The 27,577-nt window shown below is 41.6% G+C and overlaps 1 protein-coding gene across 9 annotated transcripts in view; it reads right to left on the reverse strand.

Moving 5' to 3' along the window:
• Positions 1-27,577, reverse strand: part of INTS9 (integrator complex subunit 9) — a 125,576-nt gene that overhangs the window by 42,208 nt on the left and 55,791 nt on the right. For 7 of the 9 annotated variants that reach the window (XM_031669933.1, XM_031669936.1, XM_021942816.2 and 4 more), the window contains 4 exons: positions 25,149-25,288; positions 22,828-22,914; positions 6,155-6,275; positions 5,233-5,367 (listed from right to left, as the gene is read on the reverse strand). In XM_031669933.1, the coding sequence (XP_031525793.1) occupies positions 5,233-5,367; positions 6,155-6,275; positions 22,828-22,914; positions 25,149-25,288 (483 nt within the window). Of the gene's footprint in view, positions 1-5,232; positions 5,368-6,154; positions 6,276-22,827; positions 22,915-25,148; positions 25,289-26,364; positions 26,448-27,577 lie in introns of all 9 variants that reach the window. The other 2 variants (XM_031669938.1, XM_031669935.1) reach the window with 2 other exon arrangements.

Genomic DNA, 27,577 nt, shown 5'->3' on the forward strand with positions numbered 1-27,577 from the left:
CAAGAAGATGATGAAAATAAAATTTAGAATGAAAACAGACTTACACAAAAAGGTTAAACAAATAAAAGAGGATTATAAATAGCTCTATACCTATGATTTTGAAAACCTAGGCAAAAAGGACAAATCTCTGACAAAATTCTGGCACAATTTTGGCCCAGAAAACGTAGTTCAATAATGGTCATCCAGATCCAGACAGTTTTATGGAACATTTGACCAAACTTTCAGGAAAAGATAATCCCTACCTCATATATTTTTTTCTGACATTAGAAAAAGAGGGAAAGGCTCCCAAATCACCTTATGAGATGAACATATCTTGGTTTCTGACAAACAAAAGCAGTATAAGAAAATAATGTATGGGCCCATTTTTCACCTATGACTATAGATTATAAACTTCAATAAAATACTCACCAACTCATTCCTGGAGAGTATTTTTAAAATAATAGATTGTAATCAAGCAAGATTTATCCCAGGAATACTGGAAGGTTGAACGTGAGCAAAGCTAACACTGCAATTCACTACACTAATGGTCTCAAAGGAGAGAAATCAAAGTTGATCGCACATGCTCAACAGCATTTGACAAGGTATAACACTTACATCTGACTTTTAAAAAATCAGAAAGTTGGGGATAAAAGAGACACTCCTTAGCTTGACAAATAAAAATGGTGTAGTAAGCATGATGTTTAACGAAGAAACTACAAAAGCTTTCCTTTTACAGTCTTATACAAGACAAGGATGTCCACTATCATCACTGCTGTGCAATACAGTATTATAGGGCTCAGTCACAAGATAAGAAAAATAAAAGATACAAAGGTTAGAAGAGAGGTGAGAAAACTGTTACTTCATTGCAAGATAATATCAATAGATAAATATCAGAATTAAGAGAATTCAGCATGGTTGCTAAATATCAAATCCATTAAAAAATTAATACTGAGACCTCATGCTCAGTAAAGGCTAGTTCTCTTCCTTCTCCATTTGGGAGGCTGCACTCTTTGGCCTCAATTTTCCTTTAACTCTCCAACCATTCTTACACAAGACTATTTTTGCTTCCTTCCACTGTCTGTTGGTAAAAGTTCCCTATGGCTCAGTCTTTGGCCCTTGGCCCTTTATCTAGATTTTTTTTTTTTTTGAGACAGAGTCTCTCTCTGTTGCCCAGGCTGGAGTGCAATAGTGCGATCTCGGCTCACTGCAACCTCCACCTCCCAGATTCAAGTGATTCCCCTGCTTCAGCCTCCTGAGTAGTTGGGATTACAGGTGAACACCACCACACCGGTTAATTTTTGTATTTTTAGTAGAGATGGGGTTTCACCATGTTGGCCAGGCTGGTCTTGAACTCCTGACCTTGTGATCTGCCTGCCTTGGTCTCCCAAAGTGTTGGGATTACAGGCATGAGCAATCATGCTCAGTTAGATTTTTAAAATGTGACAACTCTCCAGTCTGTCTCCAGACTTGCCTCCACATCCCAGTTCCAGCCCCATATTTCCATTTGTCTAATGTTCTCAAATTCACATTCATGAAATCTACTACCCTCTTCTGCAACAAATGGCCCTCTGCCAACTCTTCCTTGTTAACTGGATTAGTGGCCATTAACACCATTCTCAATGTCATGCAGACATAAGATCTCTAATTTTTATTCTTTCTTTTCTGAAGACAGTGGGCATTCAACAAATATTTCTTGCATTAAAGACCTGCCAATGTTTTAACCCTTTTCTCCATTCTTACTGCCTTCAGGCTTAATCCAAAGCCTTATTTCCCTATGTTTATCAGAATTCTACAGCAGCCTGTGATATTCTTCCTAGTTAGTAAAGATTCTACTCAAATAGACCAGGGGTTAGCAAAGTTTGCTGTAACATTTAAAGTAGAATTCTGCCATTATAACTTTTTTTTTTTTTTTTTGAGACAGGGTCTTGCTCTGTTGCCCAGGCTAGAGTACAAATGGCACAAACATGGCTCACTGCAGCCTCAACCTCCCAGGCTGAAGCAATCCTCATGCCTCAGCCTCCTGAGTAACTGGGACCACAGGCGTACGCCACCACACCTGGCTTCTTTTTTTTAAACTTTTTGTAGACATGGGGTCTTGCCATGTTGCCCAGGCTGGTCTTGAATTCCTGGGCTCAATCATCTTGCCTTGGCCTCCCAAAATGCTGTGATTACAGGCATAAGCCACCCTGTCCAGCCTATGGTGTATATTGAGCCATAAACATTCCATAAACAAACGGGTGTGGCTGTACTTCAACAAAATATTATATGCCAAAATAGGTGGCATGCCACATTTAGTGCCCAGGCCACAGTTTGCTAACTGTGCAATTAGACTATCAAGTTTTTCAAACCAAAACGTTTCTCATCCCTGCCAATTCAACACAGAATCCAATTACGTGGGTAAAGAAAAATCTAATTTTTTTCTTTTTTACATATAACACAGGTCGCCAGCTAGAAATTAAAATTAATTACTTAGGTATGTTGCTCATTACTTTCAAGACATTATTTTCCCTTTAAATTTATGAATCTTGTAAGAATAATTTACTGGAAATTACATCAATAGTACTGTAAAGGCTTTGAACTAAGCAGGACAAATCAGAAGAGTTGGCAGCCAAGTCACCTTTCTGTCTTTTAGGGAAGAACACATCAGGAATGACAGAAGCTGCCAATAAAAAATTTTGATTCAATGAACCAGATGATGGTGACATTGATGGGCTTTTGATTTCAATAACCAGGAAGGGCCCAGAATTCCGCTAGATGCAGGAAAAAATAGCAGCGTCCCCTCTAGACCTTGAGATGAAACTTGGCTATAAAAGAAAGTATAAAGAAATAATGCAGAATGGCAGCTCAGACATCCTATTATTCCCCACTAGAGCACAGCATGGTTCTCCCCATATTAAAATGGGCCTGTTAATTATTGACTTAGCCATTCCATAATGCATGTATATATCAAGACACATGCATACCATAAATATATACAATTTTTATTTGTAATTAAAAGATGAATAATTTCTTGACTTATGGATAGTGCTCTCACAAACATGGTGAATGTTCTTCACACCCACTGAACTTTGTGTAAGAAGCATGGTCAGCACCAACTCTACAGAGTGACATGGTACAAGAAGGGCAAAGATGATCTGTATGCTGAGGGAAAGTGGCTTAATGGCAGGAAGGAGTGGCTACGCAGGCAGACCAAGCCAATCTTCTGGAAAAAGGCTAAAACTACAAATGAGATTGTGCTAAAGCTTAAGTGTTGGGCCCAACTGCAGATCTAAGAGAATGCTGGCTACTAAGAGATATAAGCATTTTTAACTGGGAAGGGATAAAAGGAGAAAACGCCAAGTGATCCAGTTCTTAGCTTCATTTTTGGTTGTATTATGAAGACAATAAAAATTTGAGGTTATGTTAAAAAATAAATAGGCCAGGTGTGGTGGCTATAGTCCTAGCTACTTGGGAGGATTGCTTGAGCCCAGGAGTTTGAGATTACCAGTGAGCTATGATTGCACCACTGTACTCCAGTCTGAGTGACAGAACAAGACCTTCTCTCTCTCTCTCTGTAAATAGATGTAGATAAATAAATGGAATATGGACTCCCACAAGTTACCTAATGTATCTATATACCCATTCAACAGCTAACTAATGTCCCCCACTCCCTATTACAAACATAGAAATAACCGACATTCAGGAAATGAACAGTAAATTATTTAGAAATACCTAAAAAGGAGTAAGTATCACATTCATAACAATGTTTATATGTGCTGGGCTTCTTGCTAAATATGACTGGAATGAGTAACTTAAAACTTTCCAATAGTTTCCCTCTCCATATTAAAATAAAACCAAAATTCTTCCTCACAGCCTGCTAGCACTACATGACATGGTGCCTGCCACTCTCTTGGACCTCACTGCTGACCACCATGCTGAGACCACAATAGCCTTCTCTGCCCTTCAAATTATTCTTGCTTTAGGGGCCCTTCACTGGCCATCCCTTTATAATACAAACACTCACAGCTTCACGTGGCTAATTTTTCTGTTTTTCTTTTTTCTGTCTCTCTCTTTCTTTTTTTTTTTTTTTTGAGATGGAGTCTTGCTCTGTCACCCAGGCTGGGTGCAGCACACGATCTCGGCTCACTGCAACCTCTGTCTCCCGAGTTCAAGTGGTTCTCCTGCCTCAGCTTCCCAAGTAGCTGGGATCACAGGTGTACACCATCACACCTAATTTTTGTATTTTTAGTAGAGACGGGGTTTCACCATGTTGGCCAGGCTGGTCTCGAACTTCTGACCTAAAGTGATCCACTTGCCTTGGCCTCCCAAAATGCTGGGATTTACAGGCATGAGTCACCATATCCAGACTTTTTTTTTTTTTTTTTCTTAAGGCAGAATCTCACTCTGTTACCCACACTGGAGTACAGTGGCGCAATCTCGGCTGACTGCAACCTCTGCTTCCCAGGCTCAAGCGATCCTTCTGCCTTAGCCTCTTGAGTAGCTGGGCCCACAGCATGTGCCACCACACCCGGCTAATTTTTGTATTTTTTGTAGAGACAGGGTTTTGCCATATTGCCCAAGCTGGTCCTGAACTCCTAGGCTCAAGCAGTTATCCCATTTTGGCCTCTCGAAGTGATGGGATTACAGGTGTGAGCCACTGCGCCCAGCCAACATGGCTTACCTCTCCAGATCTCAGTTAAGTGAGATCTTCCCACCGGCTTTCCTGGGCACCCAATCTAAACCAATCTCCATCACTCTGAAAATCATCCTGATTTACTGTTTTCAGTACTTGTATCACAATTGGAAATGGCCATACATTTTATTTTTTTACCTACTATACACCATCCTCTCCCCAACATCATCAACTCCCCTACAACATAAGATCCACAAGAGTGGCTTTGCCCATTGGTCACCACTGAATCCCCAATACACAGATGTGTGCATGACACTTGACACTTGGCCCTTGGGAAGGATTTTAAACAGCTAATATTTGCTGAGTAAATGCATAACTATCTGTGTCCCACATTAGGCTATGGTCTTTGGAAGGACTGTGGGAATTTCAGAACCCTAGTGGTGACCCTCAAGGTAGCAGGACTATTTCAGAGAAACCTGTAGGCCAAAATGTTGGGATTCAAATAGTCTACCTTGGCTAGAGAGTATCTGTAGAAAACCAAATTGGGAAGATTTAAAAATGGCTGATGGTACCCTGGACACATTCCGAATTTGAGTTAAGTAACCAAAAAGCTGAGTTGCAAGAAGAGAATTTGGAATTACCTGGGGGTGTGTGGTAAGCAAGGAGGATCCAGAGACATAAGACACTTTCTCGTAATGAGACTGGATGATCCAGTTGGAGCTCCCAAGGGCATAGCCAGAGCTCAGAGGCGTCACCTGGACTGCACCAAAAAGCTCCTAAAAGAGAACCACAGTAAGAATGTGCAATGAGCTTACAGTGACAGTCACACAAGGTAATTCTGGAGGGAAAAACAACAGAAATATCCTCAGTTTAAAAACAAAAAATATTTTAAAGTAAACCAGAGACTGGGTGCAATGGCTCACGCCTGTAATCCCAGCACTTTGGGAGGCTGAGGCCGGTGGAACGCATGAACCCAGCCTGGGCAACGTGGCGAAACCCTGTCTCTACAAAAAAAATACAAAAATTAGCTGGGCATGGTGGCACATGCCTGTAGTCCCCAAGTAGCTACTTGGGGCAGGAGGATCACATGAGCCTGGGAAGTCGAGGCTGCAGTGACCCGTGTTTGTGCCACTGTACTCTAGCCTGGGTAACAAAGTGGGACCTTGTCTCAGTCAATCAATCAATAAAGTAAACTACAAAGTTTAAGGAAAACAGAAAGATGATGGAGATCATCATGCTCCAAATATAGAAAGCAATCCTATAATCTGTGCTTGTCACCTGAGAGCTCCAGCCCTCTTCCATATCCCTAGGCACTCAAGGTTCACACATTAAAAGGGAGAGATGAAATATTACCATACAGACCAAAGATACGCTTTGGCTTTCCTTTTTCATTTTCAGTTAGGTGTTAGGCCCTTGTTCCTGACTGGAACGGAGGAAAGAACAGAGGCTCTGGATCCTCAGTAACGGAATGGCTTTAAAAACATAACTATAGGATCCTTCGAAACAGTAACAATATGAACGGAAAGCATTCATAAATGACTGAAATGTAATATGAATACTCACAATTTTCTGAGAATATCCCACCAGCTGGATTTTACTAAGGGCAGAGTTCACCTCTTGCATTGTATAGCATCTTCTCCAGGTTGACACTTCCACTGCATCCTTGAGAGGAGAAGGTAACAGCCTGCAAATGGATCACAATATCAACTACCGGGTGAACATTTCTTCATGTTCTACAGCATTCCTTTCCAGTAATTTGTCCATTTGATCTAAATGGTTTAATTTACTGGCATATAATTGTTCATAGGATTCCTTTATGATCGTTTCTCTTTTTTTATTTTTACTTTTCTTGAGACAGAGTCTCACTGTGTCACCAGGCTAGAGTGCTACGGTGCAATCTTGGCTCACTGCAACCTCTGCCTCCCGGGTTCAAGCGATTCTCCGGACTCAGCCTCCTAAGTAGCTGGAATTACAGGTGCCCACCACCATGCCCAGCTACTTTTTGTACTTTTAGTAGAGATGGGGTTTCACCATGTTGACCATGATGGTCTCGACCTCCTGACCTTGTGACAGGCCCGCCTCAGCCTCCCAAAGTGCTGGGATTACAGGTGTGAGCCACCGTGCCCAGCCTTTTCTTTTCTTTTCTTTTAAATAGAGACATGGTCTTGCTATGTTGCCCGATATGTGTCAACAGAAAAACGTTTTATCATTTGCTCCAAAAGAATCAGAAGGAGACCTGAAGGTAACTTCCCTGACATTCACTGTACAATACAGGTCCAAGTACTGGGGTGAAATGAATGCATGCCATTAGCCTCTCCTCTCTCTCCTGAAACAACACTGAACAATAGAGGAGGGCTACACACACACACACACACACACACACACACACACTCACACACACCGTTAAGACAAAGAGAATGAGAGAAGAGACAATAGCAAGGCATTTTAGAAAGCAGAAAGACAAATGATAACTGACTTAGTAGGCCCAGGAAAGTTCAATGCAAATGTTTAATTTCTACAGAAGAACCCACAAAAAGTATGGCAACTGAAAACAACAGGTATATCTGGAAGTTGAATCAATCTAAAAACAAGAGGAATTGTTGAAAAAATAGATGAGATTCTTAGAACCTTCCAGATCTCCTCATTCCTTCCATATAGCTCAGCAGCTATCCCTTCTCCTCTTAGATATGCTACCAGAGATTGTTCTCTGGAGGGAGTAAAAATAGAAATCTGGACTAGGGGAAACCATCAACTGAGGCAGCCTTCCTAAACAAAAATTCATATATTTAGAGAAACAATGTTCCTCTCTTCATTTGGCTGCCAGAGCACTATGAGTAAGCTTATACCCTCCAGGGTAGGGGGCTGAAAGAATCTTCTCTGAAGAATCCGATCAGCCTCAAAGAAAAAAAATTAATGAAGAGATCCTAACACAGGGGGTTCCACAAAGAAACAGCTCAACCAGATTACTTTATGGTAAAGTCTGGAATTGAATAAACCCTACTCATGGCACTCAGACTTTCTAATTAGTTTTTTTTTTTTTTTTTTAATTTTCCAACTCTTAAACATGAGCCAGTAAGCCAAGAACTACCATAAATTTGAGAAAAGTCTCTAAAATAATAAAGGCCTCAAATGGGGGCAGAGGAGCAGGTAGGGAAATTAGAAGAAATAAATTAGGCAGGTAGAAGAAAACTTTAAGTTAAACAGCTTGTCCTTACTATCGTTAGAAAAATAAGATAGTATAGCTAAGAAATGAGAAGAGATTGCTACAGAAAAAAGATTAAGAGAATAAAAAGAGCTGTTAGAAATTAGAAATACAATGTCATACAGAGAGTGAAAGCATGCCAACAATACATCAGAATTTCAAAATAAGCGAAAAAGATTTAAAAGTTATACAAACACGAAAGAGGCACATACATGAAAAACTAGCAAAGCTTATAAATGACATGACAGAACTCAATACAGAATTAGAAATAAAAGAAAACATCACTTTGGAAATGAAGACTAAACTACAGGTTGAGCATCCCAAATCTGAAAACCTGGACGGTGCGGTGGTTCACACTTGTAATCCCAGCACTTTGGGAGGCCGAGGTGGGCGGATTGCCTGAGCTCAGGAGTTTGAGATCAGCCTGGGCAACACTGAAACCCATCTCTACTAAAAATACAAAAATTACCTGGGTGTGGTGGCAGGCGCCTGTAGTCCCAGCTACTCAGGAGGCCAAGGCAGGAGAATCGCTTGAACCCAGGAGGCAGAGCTTGCAGTGAGCCAAGAATCTCACCACTGCACTCCAGCCTGGGTGACAGAGACTCCCTCTCAGAAAAAAAAAAAAAAAATCTGAAAACCTGAGATCAGAAATGCTCTAAAATCTGCAACTTTTTGAGTGCAAACATGATGCTCAAAGGAAATGCTCACTGGATTACTTTGGATTTGGGATTTGGGATGCTCAATCAGCAATATTCCAAATTGGAAAAAATCTGAAGTCTGAAACACTTTGGTCCCAAGTATTTCACATACGGGACACTCAACCTGTAACAGAAACACAAGAGTAGATTAACACAATAGATAATGACACAAGAAAAATGGGAAGAAAAAATAGCAAAAAGAAATGAAGAGATTTAAACAATTCAAAAGAAACAAATGTTGAAGACAGATAAGCAAGATGCCACATAAGGGTAATAGTAGTCCCTAACAGAAAACCAAGTGAGAGAATAAAAATTAATACTCATAACATTCAATTACTAAATATTATAATTACTAAAATAAAGAGACATGAAACTACACACTAAAAGAACATAGTGCACACTTGAGAATACTGACCCAGAACAATGAATGCCAGACATATTCTGTGAAAGTATTTAGACAACAAGCAAACCTTTGGGATCTAGGAAAAGAGCAAGTGACTTACCAAGGAAAGAAAATTAGATTTTATCAGTGGTTTTAACAGCAATGTTTAATATTAGAAAAAAATAGGAGAACATATTTAAGATACTCAAAGAAAGAAAATGCAAGCCAAGGACTATATATCTAGCAAAACTGACTTTCAAGGCCAAAGATCACAGAGAAACAATTATGAACATGCAGGAACTCAGGGAATACTGTTCTTGTGATCCCATCCCAAGAAATCTACTGAAGACTGAGTTTCAGACAATCAGAATGATTAAAGAAACCAGTATGAATGGGCCAGTAGTGAGCATTAAATATACAGTTGCTAGTAGCTGACAGACTAAATGAAGGTTAAAAGGAAGGGAGGATAGTATGTAACGAATATATATTCTGACAACACAGATACGGTACAAGTGTAAAAAGAAAGTGGGGGGAAATATATATGCTCTGTTCTCCAAAGAGTACTAGAAACAATGACCAATTGAGTAGCAATGAGCATTGCTAACAACCAAAATGGGATCTTAAAATTCCACTTCCCATTGGAGAAACCAGGGTTTCTTGGAGAAATGGGTAATTTAGGGAAGAGAATGTACAAGAAGAGTCTTAAACATCCTGCTATCACAGATGGCAAGGAAACAATCAAAGACTATGAGGGTCACAATAAATGACCTAGGGGACAATGAGTCTGTTTTCATGCTGCTGATAAAGACATACCTGAGACTGAGAAGAAAAGTAGGCCGGGCGCGGTGGCTCAAGCCTGTAATCCCAGCACTTTGGGAGGCCGAGACGGGCGGATCACGAGGTCAGGAGATCAAGACCATCCTGGCTAACACGGTGAAACCCCGTCACTACTAAAAAATACAAAAAACTAGCCGGGCGAGGTGGCGGGCGCCTGTAGTTCCAGCTACTCGGGAGGCTGAGGCAGGAGAATGGCATAAACCCGGGAGGCGGAGCTTGCAGTGAGCCGTGATCCAGCCACTGCGCTCCCGCCTGGGCGACAGAGTGAGACGCCGTCTCAAAAAAAAAAAAAAAAAAAAAAAAAAAAGTAGGTTTAATTTGACTTACAGTTCCACATGGCTGGGGAGGCCTCAGAATCATGGCGGGAGGCGAAAGATACTTCTTACATGGCGGTGGGTGGCAAGAGAAAATGAGGAAGAAGCAAAAGCAGAAGCCCCTGATAAACCCATCAGATCTTGTGAGACTTATTCACTATCATGAGAATAGCACAGGAAAAACTGGTCCGCATGATTCTATTATCTCCCCCTGGGTCCCTCCCACAACATGTGGGAATTCTGGGAGATACAATTCAAGTTGACATTTGGGTGGGGACAGAGGCAAACCATATCAACACCTGACAAGGCTTTCAGTGTTCAAAGATGGGACAATTTCAGCTGAAACCACCACCACCACCCCCACCACCACCCAATGAGTTGAAACCATGCAATATTTCAGAGGGGGCTGTGATAGGACTGGAGCTTTTGAGTTGCTGGGAATGTTCTCTTCCTTGACTAGGGGGGTGGCTTTAAGAGTGGTTGCTGTATAGTAATTTATTAAGCAATATATTAGTTTTGTGTGTTTTGATATCTCTGGGTTTTTTTTTTTTTTTGCTGCTGTTGTTTTTAGACAAGGTCTTGCTCTGTCACCCAGGCTGGAGGGCAGTGGCATAATCACAGCACACTGCGGCCTCAACTTCCTAAGCTCAAGTGATCCTCCTGCCTCAGCTTCCAAAGTAGCTGGGACTACAGGTGTGTGCCACCATGCCCGGCTCGGTTTATTTTTTGTAGAGATGGGATTTTGCCACGTTGCCCATGCTGGACTCAAGCAATCTGCCCACCGTGGCCTCCCAAAGTGCTGGGATTATGGGCATGACTAATATCTGTCTTTTATATTACAATAAAAAGGTTAATTTAACAATCAGAAGAATTTATGTTAAAAAATATTACAGCAGGAATGAAACACGGATAGAAAGCTTGGGAAATGAAGTTAAGGGAATTCTGCAGAAGAACAAACAAAAAGAAAAACAGATGGAAAAGAGGAGAGAAAAATATTTACATGACAATCTAGGAAGTTCAGCATCTAATAGCAAGAGTTGCAGAAAGACAGAACACAGAAAAGGGAAGTAGAAAACTTTTTTTAAAACCAGAATTAAAATTCTTAATTTTCTAAATTGGGAATTGGCAAACCTTTTCCATAAGTGGTTGCAGGTATTTTAAGCTTTGCAGATCACATACAGTCTCCACCACAACTATTCAGCTTAGTTGCGTAACAGCATACACAATATGTAAATAAGCGTGGCTGTGTTCTGATAACGCTTTATAAAAACAGTGGTGGGCCAGATTTGGCCCAGAAACAGTGCTGGCCAACAGTTGCCACTCCTGTTCTAAATTGAAAGGGCCCATTAAGTACTCAGCACATGAATGAAACTGCTTTAGTAAGATCCATCATCATGAACTCAAGGAATAAAGATTCTAAAAGCTATCATATGGGAATCAAGAGGTACAAACTAAAGATCTAGGCTCAAAACAGCACTGGACATTTCAACAACACTCCTGGAAGCTAGAAGAAAATATAATAATGTTTTCAACATTGTAAGAGAAAATTATATCTAATGTAGATTTCTGTCAAATAGTTTGAGGGTTATTTCTACCAAATAGTTTTAGATGTGCAGATTCAGAAAATTTACTTCCCACACATTCTTTGTCAGGGAGTTACTGGAGGATGTGGCCTGAAAAATCAAGGAGTAAACAAGAAAATGGAAGACTCAGAAAACAGAGCTTCTAACAGAAGCAAAAGAAGTCTTTGGGATAATGGTGAGGAAAATCCTCAGCTGAAAGCCATGGCATTGGGCCCAAGACAGCTGACATCAGAGAGAGAAGGCTGGGGAGAGGACTTTTCAAGGAGACAAAAGTTGTCTGAATACCTACGGAGACTGAACATGATGGGTGGCAGGATATGCCACCCCAAAATATGCCACTTCAGCATAAAGGTTAGTTTGAGGTAAAGGCACCTGAGAAACAGCAGGTGCAGGAAGAGCTCTCTGACCTCCTCTTTTTCTTCCTGAAAGGAGATGAAATCCCCATATGGAAGATGTCCTTCCTATAGCAGGAGGAAAGTAACATTTTATCTGTAGGGAAAGGGAATGGAGTTCGAGAAAAACCTGTACCAGCAAACCTTGTTAAACCCTGATCTTCCCAGTCACTTCTCCACCCAATTGACTGCTCTGGCCCAAGTCCCCTTCCCTTGTCACATTTTCCCAACGTCCTGCTCTTTGTCCAACTCAGTGTCTGCGTTCAACTCTAACTGCTCCTTTGGGTCTTCATTCTCCTGTGCGGACTCCTACATATATGTAATTTAATCAAATGTGTATGCCTTTCTTCTGTTAACCTGTTTTATGTCAGTTTAATTCTTAGGCACAACTGGATACCCTAAGAGGGTAGAGGAGAAATTTGTAATCACTTACAAACATATTGAGGAGAGACAAGTAGGGGAAGAGTATAGAGACAATAGGTACATAAAATAACTACACAAATAAGAAAACAAGGTAATTAACTCAAGGGAAAACAAAAAGTTGCGCAAGATAGAAAAAATAATCCTAATAATCTTATACGGCCGGTGAATTGCATTTATACAACCATAACAATGGAAACACTGAATTAAGATTTAACCAGAGCAGCACATAGATCAAATTGTTCCTATGCTTTTTACCCTTGTTTCTTTAGCAACAAAGTATCAATGATCCATTGTCATTACCTTCTACATAAACAGATACATGAAGATTTTCTTATTCACTTATCTTAGGTACACATAGTGAACTGCTTTAGGTTTTGCAATATTTATTCTATACATATTTACTTAGCACTGACTGTGGTCTCAGGACGTAAGTCACATAAGGGGAATGACACACACAATACAGGGCTTCTGTTCACACTGTGCTTAAGTCTAAGAAAAATTTAACAGAACAAGGCAACAAAAGGGATGCCAAAGGACTCGAGTCATTCTTGCCTACAGGCTGGCCTTCCCTCCCAGAAAGGCCTAAACAATATACTACAAATGCAAATCTCAAGATCGTATCATCCCCCAACTTCAATGGTTCACCAATACACTGAGGATAAAATCCAAGGCTCTCAGCATGACTTCCTAAGGCCCTTCTTTATCTGGGCGCTGCTTTTGCCTGTACTGTCTATACCGGGCTTTTTCAGTGCAAGGCCCTGCCTGCCTGCACCCCACCTACCTAAGTCCCTCTGTCTTCTACATTTTGAGTGGACAACACTTACTTGCTCTTGCTTAAAACCTAGACACATTTGTCACTTTCTCTCAGATCTTGTGACCCCAGTCTAGGCTAGGTGCACACTCACATGCTCTTCAGGAAGGCTGGCTGGCCCTGAGTCTGGCAGGAGTGCAGGGAAGTGGCACAGAAGCTCCCTCTGGACTGAGGCCACCTCAGGGTCTGCTGCTCCTGCATCTCTTACCTCCACATCCCCATAACTCACGACTGCCTGCTTTGAGGAAGGAGATATTTCTCTCAGAGGCACTGGTAAATAAGGAAAAAAGAGAATTTACAACCAAACAAGTCTAGGTTTACATCCTGGAGTTAGCTCTTCACCTCCAAGCCTCAGTTTCCTCATCTATAAAATGGAGAGAATACTACCTTCCTTTGAGAGTTTCTCTGCAATGGGGAAATGATGTATAATATAATGCATGTGAAGTGTCTGGTGCAGAAAAGATGCTGAGTCAAGGTTTGTCTCCAGCCCTGCTCCAACACAGCGCCAGGAGCATATGCATTTCTCTACAATACTGCAGTGGACTCCAAACCAAGGAGATTGACTCTGACTAGCAGCAACGATTCTGAACTTGAGAGGCCTCAAGGAAAAACCCAAGGTTCTACCCAGCTTTGACTCCTCCTTTAAGTTCTCAGGATCAGGCAGCCCAGGGGCTTGAACCTCCTGGGGCTGCCCTGCACTGAAAATGAAGACCTCTCACTTTGGGCCCAGTAGCAGCCAAAGAGTTTCTTGACTTAAAAATGCCAGAGCTGGAAGGCTGTCATGGGAGTGGCTAGAGAGCAGGGACTGTGATGAATAATGATGAATAACACTTGCAACTCCAACCACATCTCTCCATTCAGCTGAATTTCTTTCACACTGTCCCCAGCTTTGCCAGGGCCCTGCAACAGTCACCTCTCTTAAAGGCTGACTAGAAAGTCACACACAAGGCCAGAACTATGCCTGCTTTCTTTCTGTGATTTTCCTTACCCATTATTTGACAACCAGTACTGCCATTACCCAGAACACCATACCACGTGGGCTTTCCTTCCTGCTAGCTCTGTCTTCTCTTGATGACCCTTCCCAGCACAGTCTCCCCTTTCCATTTAGCCAAGCTAAAAAAGAGGCTTTGGTCACTTTAATGTTTTCATTGTGTGCTGGAGATGAAACAGTCTTACATTCAGCTTATTGAGTACTAGCAGTGTTCTGATCGAACCCTTAGAAGGGAAAGAGGGAAGCATGAAGATGCAAAGCATCTACAACTTTTGTCCTCAACAGCCCAGAACTTATTTCTAGAGAAATTACTGGTGTTTCAAATAGGGACACAATTTTCTTAAGCAAAACAAAAGGCTCCTGAAGATCCAAGTATATTTCAGCCTGAATCTTTCCCATCTTTTCTTTTAAAGTAAATGGTATGGAAATCATAAACTTACGTTCTACAAAAACTGAAGAAAGCATGTTTATACAGAAATTTTCACTACAGATGATTTTTGCTAATCAGATCCATAGAACACTGTAGTTAGAAGGAGAACAGTCTTGTTAAATTCGCCTTTTGTTTTGTATTTTACTAATACCCACTGAAAAGAGTAACGTGTATCTTTTTATCCCATTGTATCATATGATTCACACAGCAATATTTTTTCGTTTTTGCCTCCTCAGCACTGAGCACAGTGCCCAATATAAATGACACTCAAAAGAAAAAAAGTTCAGTTGCTATCCCAGGAAAGAAAAGAACCAGCAATGCAATTATCAACATGTCCCCTCTGAACTGCACCACGTTTGGGTAGAGGTGAGCCCTATAACTGTGAGAGGTGGTGAAAAAAATCAGGGAGGAGCTCAGGGGTAACCCAGAAGAGGAAAGTCAAGTCTTCCCCACTGCCTCTGGTTCAGTCTGACCTGCCCGGTTCAGGGTTTTGTGGCAGGTGCTTCTGCCATGGCTCCAAGTGACCCCCACCTACAGGATTCACCCCCTTGTGGAATCCTCTCCTGAGTGTGAGCTGGATCAAGTGGCTTGCTTCCAATATGACAAAGATGATGATGGGCTGTCACTTCGGTGGTTAGGTTACAGAAGACTAGGACTTCTATCTTGCTCACTCTCTTGCCCGCTTGGAATGGTCTCTTTTTCCTCATTCAAGCCCTACTCAATCTGCCCAGCCCAGCCTAAGTCTTGCCATTTAGCCTCTATTTTCTCTGCTTGACAAGCTCCTTGAGTAGAGCGACTAAATCTTAAACTTTTTTGGGTATTTTTCTACAAACTTATCATAATACCAGGCATTTGGTAGTTACTCAACAACTCTGAAATTGAATTTCATATTTCTGCCCACAAAGTCCTTTTGCTGACATCCTCTTTTATTCTTTCTAGATATTTAGTTACTTTGTTGTGCTTCCGCTATCTCCTAACACATCTTGTCTAACTTAGCTTTCCCAGAAACTCTCCTTAGGCTTACTTGAGGTCCCAATTACGGAGAGGCATTTATAGAGCCATTTAAAGCCATTAGAATTATTGGCTGATTTTGGATAAGAAGGATAAGGAAACCCAGAGGGAACTAGTTCTGTGTTTCTCTGGCTTTCTAATTTATCAAAGTCAAGTTCTCAGAGTCTAAATGCTTCATAAGTACTTTCTAAAGGATTTCATTGTTTTGCTTTGTTCTTACCACACTAGAGTGCCTGATGAACTTCTTTCCCAGGGCTCTGACATGATGCCAAAGCTCTGCGGCCTCTTCCTCCATCCTGCCTGCAAAAGCAGCACGCTTTTGTGTTTTTATTAAATATTAAGACTTTTAAGTCCAGAAGGACCACTTGGAAGGTGGTAAGTAAAAAACTGGCTGGGCATTAAGTGTTTGTTGAATGAATGAATGAATGAACAAAATTAATATAAGGAGAGAATACAAAGAAGATAGGAATCAAGAAAGTTCCCTGCCTGACTCTCATCACAGCAAAGGGCTTAACATGCCCGTTGGGGCTGGGATGGACTGGGTATGTTGGCAGAATAAGGACCCATATGGAGTTTGTGGAGCCTCAAAATGAAGTATGTTTCAATATTAACCAGAAACTAGGTTATAACCCCTGATGTTTATTTTAGATCAAATTATTGCTTAAAAAACAGCAATTGCTTAGGCTACCAAAGCATGACAGGAACAACTCTTGAGAGCAAGTCAACGATCTCTGCTCTAATCCTATGCTCATGGAAAAATTTCTTACCCATAATTTGAGGTCTTAAGTGGACTTCCTGGCTAGCATAGAGTGTCCTAGATAGAAGAGCCACTCTAGTTCTGGAGCCAGTCAGAGGTCTTACTTTAAAGTGATTAATCGGGATTTTTGTTTGTCACTCTACATCCTGGGAGTCTGGTCAGCATGAATCAGTCCCTCAGAGGCTAATCAACTCCGAGTGAAATGAAACAGTGAAGTGACCGGAATCGCAAAGCCCAACCAGCTGTGATTACTCCGTCAAAGCACTGCTGCTCTCTGAGGGCCTGCCTTAAGGAGCCTCTCTCTGGACAACTTTCAGAACTCTAACACAAGTGGACTTAGAGATAATTTAATTCTTATTTTACAGAAAAGATTGAGTCTAAGAGTCTGAGTGACAGTGACAGCTAACTACAGGTAACAGTGGAATTTGAAAACAGTTTTCCTTCTGCCCACTTGACTACCTTGCTTTCATCAGAAAGCCAGTGTCTGAAGGTACATTAGGCTGTGGAAGACAGATGTGTTCTGGTTAACAAAAGCAGATTATGTAAGCCACTTATCTTATTAAAGGAGACAAGGACACTGGCATTTATTGAGCACCTACTGGGTGACTGGCATAATTTTAAGAACTTAGTCATATTACTCATTTAGTCCTTACAACAATCCTATTAAGTTGTTAATATCGCTCCTATTTCATGAAGGAGGAAATAGAGTCTAGAAGGAATAAGTTGCCACAGTTACCAAGAAACAGATCTGAAATTCAAATACCAGTCTATTTGACCTCCAAGTACACACTTTTATCTTCTCTTCCTATCATAGAGTTAGTTGATAAACTGTACACATACCCAAGGGGTGTCAGAGCAGAGGAACTTCAACTTGAACATGCATGGTTTTAAGTCTTTTTTGTTTTGTTTTGAGATGGAATTTCACTCTTGTTGCCCAGGCTGGAGTGCAAATGGCACGATCTTGGCTCACCGCAACTTCCACCTCCTGGATTTAAGCGATTCTCCTGTCTCAGCCTCCCAAGTAGCTGGGACTATAGGTGTGACTAATTTTGTATTTTTAGCAGAGATGGGGTTTCACCATGTTGGTCATGCTGGTCTTGAACTCCTGACCTCAGGTGATCCACCAGCCTTGGCCCCCCAAAGTGCTGAGATTACAGGAATGAGCCATCATGCCTGGCTAGTTTTAAGTCTTCTGTAAGGTATGAAGCCACATTTCAAGTTTCAAGTATTAAAAACTGCCATAAAAATTCAGCCAAGAATATATCAATGCTTAATTGCTTAATGCTTGCATGAGGATGATGACAATATATTGTAATGACTTATCCTTATTGTAACTGTAGATTTCTAATCTTATAAAAAATGTTAGCTTTATACAAAAGAAGTACTAGAGGTGGGGTTACTTTCTTAAGTGGAATATCTTCCTTTACATTTTTCCATTAAAAACCTAAACTTAAGTGAGTGTGGGAAAGTCAGAGACCCAAAAATTATATTGTGAGGGATTCTCCTTTTCCTTCCCTTCAAAATCCATCTCTTTTTCAAGAGTAAACTGTAATGTCAAAGTTAGGAAGAAGGATGGCTAACTTCTTTGATATAAATCTCAAGGAGCACTGTCAACTGAGGCAGGAAGTTATACAGCTGCCAAAAAGTAGGAGTAATAGTTTTTTTTTTTTGGTACATGTACTAATAATAAATCAAATGCTAATTCGAACTAACTTCAAATGATTTACGAGAATTTGTCAGATTCTTTTGACTGAGTTTGAAAATTTTTAATTTACTGTTTTCTTTAGTTGATAGTTTTATTAGTAATGTAAGCTACTAAGATGTATTAATTCTAGGCACTTGACAAGATCTGCTTTGAGTCTGCCTATATATAGTGTAAGTCAAAAATTGGGGGCTCAAGTCTCAAATCGAGTACCTCTCAAAGTACCTCTCAAAGAGGTACTTTGCTCAGATCATACGGGATTTTATTCTAATGTAGCAGCCAACATTTCTAAAAAGATTTTTTAAAAGTCACATTTACAACATCTAGACTTTGAGTTCTAAGGAAGGCTTGGCAACTGTGGGCTCACATTCCCATATGGCCACGATCTGCTGGAGTTGCGAGTCAGCTGCCCCTATAGAGGGGTGTGGTCACTGGTCCACATTTTCCACCAGCCCATCTCACTCCGGTGTGTACCTTCCTCAGCCCTGTAGGCATATGGACCTGTGATCCCTACTTTGGAAGACCTGGACAGGCAAAGCGCAAGAATGAAGAAAATAACAACAACAACAAAAAAAGAATGAAAACATAAAGAGAAGATACAGCCTACATAATGGGAAAAATTTTGGTGAACTAGATAGCAAAAAATAGCATTTGTCAATGTAGCATGCCACAGTAGTTTGGGACGCTAGATATCAACTAGCTTGTGATAGAGAGAAATCTAAAGGTGATGTAAATCCCTTAGCACAAACATTGTCCAAATGCAGCACTTTTAGAACTCTGGTCCAAGATTAAATTCTAGGTGAATATTTCAAAAGAACTCTTTCACTTGATGCCAATTAAAGAATAAATAGCTCTTATGGCCAAGCACAGTGGCTCATGCCTATAATCCCAGCACTTTGGCAGGCTGAGGTAGGCGGATCACTTGAGTTTGAGACCAACCTGGCCAACATGGTGAAACCCAAAAAATACAAAAATTAGCGAGCATGGAGGTGTGCACCTTTAGTCCCAGTTACTCAGCAAATTGATGAGGGATAATCGCTTGAACCCCGGGAGGTGGAGGCTGCAGTGAGCCGACATTGCACCACTGTACTCCAGTCTGGGTGACAGAGACCCTGTCTCAAAAAATTTAAAAAAAAAAAAAAATAGCTCTTCAAATTCTTCTACCACTTCTAATATTTATGCTGAATTTATCTAGGAGAAAAAGAGAACACAGCTATGGAGTGTCTCTTTCACACCTCAGTATATTTTCCAATAATTAGACTCTTCCCTTTCTCTACCAATAACTATGGCTCATCTCATGCTGTCATGCTCAAAAATCAAAGCACAATCTTTGGCCAGGGTGAGAATCAAAGACGGCCTTCTCCAAAAGTGCAAGTTACTACTCTCCTTGCTCCTCTACCAAGTTAGTCTCAACAGTTTCTGATTTTTGCCCACAGTTCAACTAGCAGCTTCTTTTAAAAGGGCGATTTCCATTCTATTATAAAGATACATGCAAGTGTATGTTCACTGCAGCCCTATTCACAATAGCAAAGACATGGAATCAACCAAAATGGCCATCAATGATAGATTGGATTTAAAAAATGTGGTACCTATATACCATGGAATACTATGCAGCCATAAAAAGGAATGAGATCACGTGTGTTGCAGGGACATAGATGGAACTGAAGCCATTATCCTCAGCAAACTGAGGAACAGAAAACCAAACACTGCATGTTCTCACTTTTAAGTGGGAGCTAAACAATGAGAACACATGGACACAGGCAGGGGAACAACACACATTGGGGCCTCTCAGGGAGGGCGGAGTGGGGAGAGAGAGCATTGGGATAAACAGCTAATGCATACGGGGCTTACTACCTAGGTGATTGGTTGACAGCTGCAGCAAACCACCATGGCACATGTTTACCCGTGTAACAAACCTGCATGTCCTACACGCATATCCCAGAACTTAAAATGAAAAAACTTTTAGAAAGGGAGATTTCTTGTGCATCTTAGGAAATACCTTTCAGGCCCCTCCCTAGCCTTCTCCTCCTTTAGCCTCATTCATACTCTCCCTAATGTAGGTGGCACTTCTTTTGTGTGGCCAAATGGGAGGCAAAGAAAAAATGGCCGAGGATTGTGCCCAAGGTCACAAGAGAAAAAGTGAAGTAAGGATTTGGGGCTTCCTAAGACTTTGCCCAAGATTTGGGAGTCAGGAAATATTGCCTTTTTTTTTTTTTTTTTTTTAGACAGAGTCCTCGCTCTGTCCCCCAGGCTGGAGTGCAGTGGCGTGATCTCAGCTTACTGCAACCTCTGCCTCGCAGGTTCAAGCGATTCTTCTGCCTCAGCCTTCTGAGTAGCTGGGACTACAGGTGTCCGCCACTATGCCTGGCTAATTTTTTTTGTATTTTTGGTAGAGACGGGGTTTTACCATAGTGGCCAGGCTGGTCTTGGAACTCCTGACCTCAAGTGATCTGCCCGCATCGGTCTCCCAAAATGCTGGGATTACAGGCCTGAGTCACTGCACCTGGCCAAGAAATACTGACTTTTGAATACTATTTGTGGTGTGCCAAAATTATTTGCAGCAAAACACTATAAATGGTTTATATTTAAGAGGAAGAAGGGAGGTCAGAGCATGCATGTTCCATGGGAAAGAAAACAAAGTCCTGAGGTTTCTGAGAGGGAGATGTAGGGAACTGGGGTCCTGTCCAGTCCAGTGGGCACACGGGAGATGAAAACAAAAGAAGGGAGGTTATCAGAACTGAGGAAAAGAGAAAAGGGAGCTGGGAACAAGAATGCGGTACTGCACCAGGGCAGTCAGATCAAGGAGGCCATTCACATACACTCCGAAGACTTATATATGCACATGTCCAGAAAATGTTTCCTAATGTGAAGCCACGCCCACACTGTACATCCCCAAACAAGGAAATGGACATTCAGAAGATCCTTAAAACACAGGAGAAAATGCACAGATAAGCCTACTTCCTCATCCCCTGACACAAGAAGCGGCTCACATGCATGTGAGAAGAGGCATGTGTGTGTGCACAAGAGGTGGCCCAGCAGATGGGTGAGGAGCATGGACCCTGCAGCCAGGCTAGCTGGCTGGCTGGGTTTGAATGCAAATCTTGCCACTCACTAGCTGTGTAACCTTGGACAAGTTACTTAATCTCTCTGTATCAGTTTTCTCTGAAGGCAGAAGGTGAAGGCAGAATTGCTATGGTTAGAGAAAGCCCAGTGTGTTAACATCCACAGGGGTACTCTGTTGCCAATTTAAGTAAGAGAGCATGGAAGTGAAATTAAGCTGCTGCTTCTACCATATTTCTCCTTACTTCATCTCTTACAGCCTGGTTCCTGGACCTAGCACTCTACGGCAACTCACCTCTTTGGGATTGTTAAGGACTTCCCCATTCCTATAGCCAAGGGCCTCATCTCCATTTTACTTGATATTCCTGCAGCATCTGAGACCAACAACAACCTATATTTTCTGAAACTTCCTTGTCCCTTGGCTTCCACTCAGCTCTCCTCTTACCTTCTTAATTACTTACAGCCTCTTTTACAGCTCTTACCAGTTCTTTTTAATTCTATCTCAGAAATTCCTTTGAAGTTAGACTTCAGCTTCATGCTCACAGATACTGCCTTAGTTCAAGGCTTTGTCATCTCCCCTGGATTTCAGCAGTCACACTGCTGGTCCTCCTGCCTGTCTCTGCATTCCCGTCCATCCTTTATGCTACTTCCAGAGTTACCTTCCCCAAAACAAATGTGGTCATCTGCCTCCTTATAAACCTTCACTGGCCGAGTTCACACTCTCAACAATATAAAACTCAAGTTTCACATATGAGAATCTTCATTCTCTTGCTCCAACTCACCCCTTTACTTGCACCTCTCACCTCTCTACTCACCCTAATCCACACTGAACATCTCACTGTTTCCTGAATATACTATGTCCCACGACACCGTGCCTGGACTTCTCTTCTCAACCTCTGCAATAGGGACAAGTCCATTTCTTCTTCCAAGACCCATCTCAACTGTCATCTCCTAAGGAATGTCCTTCTCAGCCTCCCTAAGCAGGGTTCTTCAGTTTCTGAGAGCCTACAGCACTGTGGGTAAACATCTTTTTTTTTGTTTGTTTGAGATGGAGTTTCACTCTTGCTGCCCAAGCTGTAGCGCAATGGCACAATCTCGGCTCACTGAAACCTCTGCCTTCCGGGTTCAAGCAATTCTCCTGCCTCAGCCTCCCGAATAGTTGTGATTACAGGCATGCGCTACCACCCGGCTAATTTTTTTGTATTTTTCGTAGAGACGGGGTTTCTCCATGTTGGTCAGGCTGGTCTCAAACTCCCAAACTCAGGTGATCTGCCCATCTCGGCCTCCCAAAGTGCTGGGATTACAAGCGTGAGCCACCGCGCCTAGCTGGCAAACATCTCTTCTAAGACATGCCATGCAAACTGTAACTGACCTGAGTTATCTGATTTTCCATTAAACTTTGAGCACCTCATGGACAGAGCCAATTGTTCCTAAAAACTCCAGTACCCAGCATAGCACCTTGCACATAGTTGCCTCTCAAAAAACATTGGTTGAATCAAATGTAACCCTTTCATGTATTAGGAAAAAGAGAATCTTTAATATAACCAAATCATTGTTTAAGCATAGAAGAAGAAATCAAATGAGACTGCTTTGCAAAGCACCTGGCGCTATAGTCTCTGGGAAGAGAGTGGTCTGTTCCTCACCTCTGAATGTCCTTATTCTTCCACAAGGAGGCAGACTGAGCCTTTGGCACTCTTTCAATGAAATTCACCAGCTCTTCCATGAGAAGCCTGAGTTTAAAGAAAAAAAGTGAGGAACACCCATTAAAAAATTAGAGAAACACCCTACTCTAACAGTTGGCCAGGAGAAATGACTTGCCCACCTCCTCCTACACCATCTCATCATCATCTTCCTCTCTGCTGAACATAAACTTGATCACCAGTTGATATTAAGTTAAACAAAATCCTCACTCTCTTATTGTATTTCCGTGCTAAAAATCCTGAACTTAAATAATTTAATTCACCTTTAAAACAAGCCTGGCCCGTTTCTTGTCTCTAAACATAGAAATACACAAGCCTGTTTTAACTCTCACTCTAAGATCTCTACCTTTATGTTACTAAAAATACATAGGGAGAAGTTAAATGACTCAAGTATCTAATTTTGGTGACACAGCAGGGAATGGGCAGGATTTTTTTTTTTTAATTACAATATTAAATGAACTTTTTTTTTTTTTTGAGACTGAGTTTCATTCTTGTTGCCTAGGCTGGAGTGCAATGGCACAATCTCAGCTCATTGCAACCTCCGCCTCCTGGGTTCAAGTGATTCTCCTGCCTCAGCCACCCGAGTAGCTGGGATTACAGGCACCTGCCACCACACAGAGCTAATTTTTTGTATTTTTAGTAGAGACAGGGTTTCACTGTGTTGGCCAGGTTGGTCTCGAACTCCTGACCTCAGGCGAATCCACCTGTCTTGGCCTCTCAAAGTGCTGGGATTACAGGCATGAGCCACCACGGCTGGCCTAAATGAACATTTTAAATGGATAAAATAAGTTTTCTTGACATGTTTTAGGAATTAGCAAAATTCCATCTGGAAGAATACTCCAAGGACAAATGGAGTAGGCTGCTAAATGCAGAAGGCTAGCTCTCTCTGAGATGAGCTGGAGTACCACAGAACCAGGGATGAGGAATCTAAGAAATGCTGCGCTATCAGTTGGATCAAGGTACACAGGCTTTGGGGATTCACAGGACAGAGAACTGCGGGAATTCTTGATGGCCAGAGGATGACCACAAAGCTAGAAATGGATTTAATACCTTGAATCCTCATTCCTAATCTAATACTGGTGATATGTATTGACTTAAATCCCCTCCAAGCTAACATATACATACTGTTAAGCCATTAATGTATTCGTATTTGAAAGCTAAACAACTTCATTTCATTCTCATTTATTTATTTGGCCTAATACCATCTCCTCCTTCCATCTTGAAGGAAGAGTGCTAGTTTCAACATCTCAAGACCTGTGATTCCAGCTCACTGGTGTCCTGGATGTAGCTTTCATAGGAACAGTATGGTGTGCTGATCCTCACTGCTTTAACTTTTCCAGACTAGAGGCTAGTTTTTTAGCTTATCCTCTCAATTGAAATTGATGCATCACTTTGAGTGTTTTACTTTCCTATGAGAGCCCTTTCTCAGCAACCTTATGGTTACATACACAGTGCAGGTAATATGGTTTGACATAAAAACAAGAAAACACATTATTTCATCTATAAGACTCTAGAATCCAACCTAGGAGTCTACAGCAATTCTTAAGTCTCACATTTTGGGACCTGACAGTTTCAACTTATACCATTCTTATTCTTTCAAAAAAATAAATTGACAAATTTTTTTTTCTGGAGTAATTTTCTTTACCTAATTTCTCACTAAATGATGTGGTTACTTGTGGTAACCACCCGTGTCACAAAGGCTTAGTAGGGGCAGAGAAAGGGATGGCAGAGGCTTCTTAGAGTCAAAGGAAAACTACAGTTTTACTCCTAGATTGCTCAGTTTCACTCCGTCAACAGCAGAGACAACTTAACCATCTATTTACTTATCTATCCTATATTTTCTACAAGCTGTCTCCATTTATAGTCTACAACAAACCACAAAAGGGGGAATTTTTGAAAGCAAAGCAATAAAATGTCTTCTTAAAGATGCTACACTCTTTCCCTTTGAAGCCCTCTGCCTTGCATCTTTGTGGCATCTTCCTAAACATTACCTCCCCTAATTAGTATCCTCTGTACAGCTGTCTCCATGAACTCCTTCCAATTAATTTATAAGAAAAAGACCAACAAGGCTACTTGCACCATCAATCCTTAGGCATTTCCAATGAACATTCCTCATCTAGAGAGTCGCCTACTCCTGCCTGTTCTTTGGGTTAGTTGTTCAGAAGGAAGTAACCACCAGCTCTGGTATAATACTGTGACAGCGTCGTCACTGAAGGAGGAGCTCCGTAGCCACATCCTAGCGAGATCAGAATCAACCCTCTCACCTGCCGATCTGGACGGTCGGTTCCGTGGCATACACTGTGCCCGTGAAGCCAGTGTGCTCGGTGATGTATGGCAGCGCCATCATACAGTGATAGTTAGAGATGAGAATCACATCTACCGTAGACAGATCTATTAGCTCGGTCTGAAAAGAAAGGGAGGGAATGATATATATCTGTTCAGGGATCGATCAATATGATGTGACTAAAAAATGATGTTGTCAGAATGCAGAGAAGTAGTTTCTGTATTGCAGAATAACAATGGCTTTCCCTGCAACACTGCCATTCTCTCATTTGAAGAGGTTTTCTACACTGACATTAAGTAGCAGGACAGGATGGCCAGCAATGAGAACACAGCCAGCCCAGAGGCAGCACTCTGATTTTACTAGAACAGAATTCTTCTGAATTAGACTTATGAGGTTAAATGACAGCGGGACCCTTCGGCAGCTGCTGCCAGGCAAGTGAAACCAGGTAACTGGAAGCAGAGAGAGCAGCATATAGGCTGCAAGCATACACTAGAACACAACACCCCACTGCTACAGATTAATGGGCAATGGGGACGCAGCACACAGAAACCAGCTCTTCAAAAGCCAGATGGAGAGACAATTGTTTTGGTTTTTCTTTTGAGGTAACTTTTGTTAGTTTAGTGCTGGTTATAGAGCTCTCCAAAAAAGCAGAGTGGCAGTCATGAAAGGAAATTATCTTTTCATCTTCCATTCTAATCTTAACCCCAGATCTGCGCTTTGAAGTTCATCACTAAGGTCATGTAAAAAGGGAGAAAAGACAGGTTAGCAGGTGAGGGAAAAGGCTATCCAAGTTTGGGTAAATTTTAGGAAAATACCTAAAATTCTTCCATATATTTAAGTCCTACCAGTCTGTCAAGGCGCAATTCTCTTCTTCCACTAGGTCTTCCTGATTTGCTCACAAGATAGAAACCACAACTTCCTCAGAACTCCCAAAGTATTGTATGTGTAACTCAATTTTTAAATTTTTATTTCTTTTTGAGACAGAGTAGCTGGGATTACAGATGTGCCCTACCACGCCTGGCTAATTTTTGTATTTTTAGTAGAGATGGGGTTTCGCCATGTTGGCTAAGCTGGTCTCAAACTCCTGACCTCAAGTGATCTGGCTGCCTCAGTCTCCCAAAGTGGTGGGATTACAGCAAGCCACCAAGCCTGCTCTGTATGTGTAACCCTTATGACAGTTCACAATCTATACACACCTCAAAGTAGCACTTTGTCCTGTGTGACTCCTCTGTCCCCTCCCACCTGTGGCAGCCAGTACTTAACAAGCCTTGGTGTGCTTCTGTTGAAGGAATGCAGCTTTATTAGTGGCATGTTCTGGGAGAAGTGAGACACCGTGGTTCAGAGACAACCCGTCACTCACAGGGCCCTCCGCCGTGGAGGTACATTTCCCATAACTCTGGGAAATGTACGGTGCACTAAGGAAAAGCAAGTGACTCGGTTAAGAGGTGGGTCCTTGAGATAATACATCCCCACGAAGAAGAAATAAGAAGGATGATGTGACACAAGCAGATGAAGAGAGGCAGGGTGCCATTCTGGCTATGGGTATTTTTCAGTTGAGTAACTTTACAAACAAAATGAGTAATTTAATAAAGATGCCAGGCAGCATTGGCCCCCAAGGACAGGATGCCAGCAGAGCTCATAAACTACTCAGTGCCAGGGTACTGCTGTCTGTGTGAACACCATGCCTAATGAACAGCCAACCCATCCTAACCTTCACCCCAAGTTGTGCACTGCCCTTGCAAGACAGTGTCCTCCTCATGAAGGACCATATAACTCTTTGCTGGTCCTACTCTCCACTATCTCCCTAGCATCATTTTTAAACAAATAGGGAAATTAAGACGGAGTAGCACAGTGATAGATCCAGAAGAAAACAATGCGAATCACACTGAAGCAACAATAAAGCTGAAAACCATCGCCACCAGTCTTCATGTATACAGAAACTGGGTGAGAAAACTTGAAATTTCTCTTTAATGTCTAAGAACCAGCCCACAGAGTCTAGAATTAAAAAAATAAAAAATTATTCTGTTGGTATATATCAAAAATGTATGCTGACATAAAACATTTTCCCTCTGAGAAATTTAAATTCCAAACCACATTTATATACATGTAACTCTTGACCAACACAGGGGTTAGGGGTGCTGACCCCCTGGACAGTTGAAAGTAACTTTTGACTCCCCTCAAACTTAACTATTAATAGCCTACTGTTGACTAGAAGCCTTCCTGATAACATAATTAACACATACTTTGCATATATACTATATACTATATTCTTACAATAAAATAAGCTAGAGAAAAGAAAACGTTATTAAGAAAATCATAAGGAGCCAGATGTGGTAGCTCATACCTGTAATCCCAGCACTTTGTGGGGCTGAGGTGGGAGGACTGCTTGAGGCCAGGAGTCTGAGACCA

The sequence above is a fragment of the Papio anubis genome, chromosome 8 (genome assembly GCF_008728515.1).
Source record: "Papio anubis isolate 15944 chromosome 8, Panubis1.0, whole genome shotgun sequence".
NCBI classification, from domain to species: domain Eukaryota; kingdom Metazoa; phylum Chordata; class Mammalia; order Primates; family Cercopithecidae; genus Papio; species Papio anubis.